We start from the raw sequence: 4,819 nt of genomic DNA on the forward strand, positions 1-4,819 counted from the left end.
TCCATTTCACGCGTAGAGGAAATACCAACTTCTAGCTATTTTTTTGCTACTTATATCAGTCACATTCACTAGGAACAAGCTCATTTAAGAACTCCTTGTACCGATCGAAAACATGACTGAACCTAATTATTCAGTTCTAGGGCTTATCTGCATCCTCTTTTTGTCCACTACTTCGTTTGTTTCCTTTTGTCGGAAAAAGTCCAGGTCACACTGACTTCCTTGGGACCCTCTGAATGGCCGATATTTGGCAACAAGTTCAATCGCGGGAAGATGCCTCATCGAACACTGGATGGCCTCTCATTGATATGATTTTAGTCCACCCAAAAGCAGGAAAAAGATAGCCTCTACCGATGCTATTTACCTATAGTTCCACCGAGTCGAATGATGCAAACATCTGCCAAGCCTTCTTAACCCCTGCCTAGAGCACAAGGTTGGACACAACACTGTCGTGGTCCAAATTTGGTGGGTGGCTAGAAGGCCCTCGCAGTGACCCCCGAAGTGGGCCGGTAAAGGTGGCCCATCAATGTCAATTCTCCCCAATTCTTTCTCTCTCTTCTTTTCTTTCTTGATGTACAAATTTTTCGTATTTTCATGTGGATTTGTGCCGCGTCTTAAAAAGAATGAAACTGTTGAAAAGATGTTGGGTAAACTTTTTATTTACTTAAAGTAATGAAACGGATTTTGGAAGATTTAGGATTCAAATGAAGGAAGTGAAAGCTTCATAAAGGTCGAGACAATCTCGAGAAATTCTACTGTAATGGTCTTGTTTTAATTTTTGAGGGAACGAATCACACCAAAAAAAAAACAGAAGAGGAAGAAGATATCCGCTTGCCGCCAAGTATTTTCTTATTCTTTTTTTTTGGGTTCTTGGTCGAAAGTAATAAGGTTTCTTTGTTGCGGGAAGCACAACTCCCTCCATCCATCCACCCAACTCATCCTCAAAACTCAGAAACTGTCCATCAACCACTTTGATCTCCGTGGATTGATCTCCGTGGACTGCAGTAGCAAAACTTAGGACACGCACCCATTAGTTAATGAAGCAGCTCCTCGTCGTCATCGTGGGTTGCTGAAGCAGTAGTGGGTGATGTGGGTCTCCCCTGCAGTTGTAAGGTGCACCAAGAGGCTCCTCTGTTCATCCTCCTCCTCCTTCCCCAAACCCAAGTTCCTCTCTGCCTCCGCCTGTCTCCTCGACTCCCACCCTCCCGAAGTACTACAATTCGACTCTCCCGCTTCCGTTGCCGCCGCAGTGAACCAGCTTAAGCACCATCCCGACCCCGATCTCGCCTTCTCCTTCGTTCTTCACCTGGATTCGTGTGGCTTCCCTCTCGACCCTCCCACTTACGCCTCCCTCATCTCCATCCTCTCCCCCTCCGCCTCCCGCTTCCGCCTCGATTTCGTCTTCTGCCGCCTCATCGCCTCCTTCCATGCCGCACGGCGCACTGCTATTCCTTCCTTACTTGATTCTCTTGCTCGGCTGGGCGGGTCCCCTCTCCTCCTTCGGTCTATTGATTTCCTCGTCAAGGCCTATGTTCGCGCTGGCCTCTTGGATGAAGCTATTGATTCCTTGTTCCGCTTCAAGAGGGGCGCCCTCCTTCCCTGCGTCTCTACCTGTAATTTCCTCCTCAACCGCTTGATTGAAAGCCGCAATCCCGCTGCTGCCATTACTCTGTATGAGATGCTGAGGCGGTTCGATTTTATTGCCAATGACTACACCTATGCCATCTTGATCAAGGCCTTTTGCAGGGCTTGTGACTTGGACGGAGCTGCTCGCGTGTTCCATCACATGGTCGAGGCTGGAGTCACCCCTAATAGCTTTGCTTACACTACCTACCTCGAAGGCCTCTGCACCCACCGCCGCTCCCATTTGGCTTATCAGGTTCTCCTAGCTTGGCGGTCTGCAGGGATCTCCTTGATTGACTACGCCTATACTGCAGTCCTCCGTGGTTTTTGTACCGAAATGAAGTTGGAAGAGGCAGAGCAAGTCCTGGTCGATATGGAAGAGCACGGCATTGTAGCCGATGTCTACTCCTATGCTGCCTTGATTCATGGCCATTGCAAGAGTTTCAATTTGCCGCGAGCCCTGGCTCTGCACGATTATATGCTGTCAAAAGGTATCAAGTCCAACTGCGTTATCATAAGCACCCTTCTCCAGTGCTTCTGTGATATGGGCATGCCTCATGAAGCAGTGCATCAGTTTAATGAATTTAAAGAGTCGGGCATTTTTCTGGATGAGGTTACATACAATATTGCTGTCGTTGCTCTGTGCAAGCTGGGCAGAGTGGAAGTGGCCGCAGAGTTACTTGAAGAGATGAAGGGCAAGCAAATGGTTCTTGATATCGTGCACTACACAACTTTAATCAGTGGCTACTGTCTCCGGGGCGACATTTACAATGCATTGGATGTGCTCGAGCAGATGAAGAAGAGAGGTTTTCAGCCTGATATTGTCACTTACAATGTACTTGCCCACGGATATTCTCGGGCAGGACTTGTGAATGAGGCGCGTGAGCTTCTAAGACATATGGACACTTGCGGTGTGAAACCCAACGTTGTCACGCACAACATGATAATTGAGGGCTTATGTATTTCAGGTAAAGTCGAGGAAGCTGAAGTGTTTTTCTCTGGCCTGCAAGAGAAGAGAACAGAGAATAAAGCTGCCATGTTCAGGGGGTATTGCCAAGCCAACCATTCAAGGAAGGCCTTTAAACTTTTCATGGAGTTAGCAAAAGCAGAAAAAAAGTCAGTAAAGAAAAATTCCTGCTTCAAATTGCTAGCTAACCTTTTTGTTGAAGGTGATGATGTTATGGCTCGTAAATTACTCAACAAAATGTTGGATCTGGACATGGAACCTACTGGAGTGATGTACAGTATTTTGATGGCTGCTCTTTGCAAAGCTGGTGATATGATAAATGCGCAGTGGTTGTTTGATAGATCAGTGGAGAAGGGATCAACCCCTGATGTTGCCACTTATACGTTAATGATGGATGGATACTTTCACGCAAATCGCTTGCAGGAAGGGCTTGATCTTTTCCATGAAATGAAGAATAGAGGGGTTGAGCCTGATGTAATTGCTTATACAGTGTTACTTGATGGTTATTCAAAAGTAGATCTTCGAAGGAAATGTTCCCTTCACGATAGAAACAAAACAAAGAAAGTAACAGGGGATTCCGGAGCAAATAATGTCATCAAAATGCTTTGGCTGGAGATGAAAGACAAAATAGCACCTGATGTAATTTGTTATACCGTTTTGATTGACAGGCTTTGTAAGCTTGGCAACATTGAGGAAGCTGAGGATTTATTGAGGGAAATGATTGGAACTGGGCTTCAGCCAGATGTGGTAACTTACACATCTCTTATATCTGGCTGCTGTAGTAAGGGAAACATGGAAAGGGCTGAATATCTTTATAAAGAAATGTTGTTTAAGGGAATAGTACCTGATATGCGGACCATCTCTGTTTTACAGTCTGCTGAACTTCAAGCCTGAAAAGTGCAGATACTGAGGCGAGTAAGTGACGAAATCAAAGAGATACTAGGTGCTGATCTCATAGTGCTTAAGGTAAAATGTGGTATATATAGAGTATCTGTTCTTGTGTCTGTTGTCAAAGCATACAATTAACTCATTTAGAAGTGGAATATGGATTTCACAGCTGCCAAGAGCGAGAGCAGAGCGCCTTTCCTTAAATTTGCTATGAGTACTCAATAGAGAGCAGAAGCTTCTTGCATGTTCGTGGAAATGCTGGTATGCCTTGGCTTCTTTCATGGATTTAAATCAGGCAATGCATAATCTGTGCATTATTTCTTTGCTGACTCATGTATCTTTTCTCTCTAGATGAATGAGATTAAAATTCTTGTGTTGGAAGAAGTATATTGTATCCATATTTGAAAAGTATTTCTAGTTCCGATAGCTTACGTTATATTATTGTAGTAAATGTACATCCAACCCCTCTCTTTGGTTACATTAGTTGTCTTGTGCCCAAGGGTGGGTTTGGGCTTGTTTTGCCCCCAACTTTTGGCTCCAACATAGAGCTAGAAGTTAAAATTGTCAAAATCATATCATACATGTATATGTTCATATGAATTGTCGGCTTTGATTCCAAGCCTACGTCCACTCTCACCACTATCAGCCATAAGTTGGGCTAGATTGCACTGGTAATTTGCTGATCAAGTTACTCTCACCACTATCGGCCATAAGTTAGGCTACATTGCACTGGTAATTTGCTGATCAAGTTACACTCAGCAAGCACCACTTCTATCAGTTTGTAGATCACAGTACCAGGAGGTGGATGCTGCTATCACTTGGTATACTTGAAATTTCAACACAATTACATTACGGCAAGTGCTATCGACAAGCAGGAGCTTTTTGCTCAGTACACAGCAAGTAAGAGATTTCAGAAATATTGTATGCACACATACTCTCTCTCTAAATTGTTGACTTCAAAGACCTTCTCTTTTATAGGCATCTTCAAACTAGTCGTTGCTTATGTCCTGGAGAGGCAAAATAGCCGTTAGAGTCGTTGAAGCTGCTGTCCACGGAACTGATTGCCCATACAACCTATTTTTGAACTTCTGCAGACTTTCTTGAAATAGCTTATGCTGTTGTATTGTAGCTGTGATTCTGACTACCTGCCAGACCATCAGTTCTCCTTTCTATCGAGTCTTCTGCTGTGCCTGTCCAGTCCCAACGGCTACAATAGTGACCTAACGGTCATATTAAATGATCCGTTAGTTAAACATTACCAATTACTAGATCTCTTCAGCTTTAATAGGACATTATCATTTAGCTGATCTTTGAGATCACTGGTGCTGTTTATATGATCTTTTA

General features: G+C 44.1%; 1 protein-coding gene across 4 annotated transcripts; it reads left to right on the top strand.

Moving 5' to 3' along the window:
- The first annotated feature begins 890 nt into the window (after positions 1 to 890).
- Positions 891 to 3,930, top strand: LOC115663068 (pentatricopeptide repeat-containing protein At2g26790, mitochondrial-like). 4 transcript variants are annotated; one of them, XM_056313198.1, is made up of 3 exons: positions 891 to 3,334; positions 3,491 to 3,553; positions 3,645 to 3,930. In XM_056313198.1, the coding sequence occupies exons 1-3, from the start codon at positions 1,085 to 1,087 to the stop codon at positions 3,687 to 3,689; spliced, it is 2,358 nt and encodes a 785-aa protein (XP_056169173.1). In that variant the 5' UTR covers positions 891 to 1,084; the 3' UTR covers positions 3,690 to 3,930. The 4 variants fall into 4 exon arrangements, 2 of the variants coding, with proteins under 2 accessions (XP_056169173.1, XP_056169172.1); XR_008816962.1 differs by having other exon boundaries at positions 892 to 3,334; positions 3,461 to 3,553; XR_008816961.1 differs by having other exon boundaries at positions 891 to 3,553.
- Positions 3,931 to 4,819: the final 889 nt, after the last annotated feature.

The sequence above is a fragment of the Syzygium oleosum genome, unplaced genomic scaffold (assembly GCF_021117445.2).
Source record: "Syzygium oleosum isolate NSW1041296 unplaced genomic scaffold, Sole_v2.1 Sole_v2.07, whole genome shotgun sequence".
Classification (NCBI taxonomy): Eukaryota; Viridiplantae; Streptophyta; class Magnoliopsida; order Myrtales; family Myrtaceae; genus Syzygium; species Syzygium oleosum.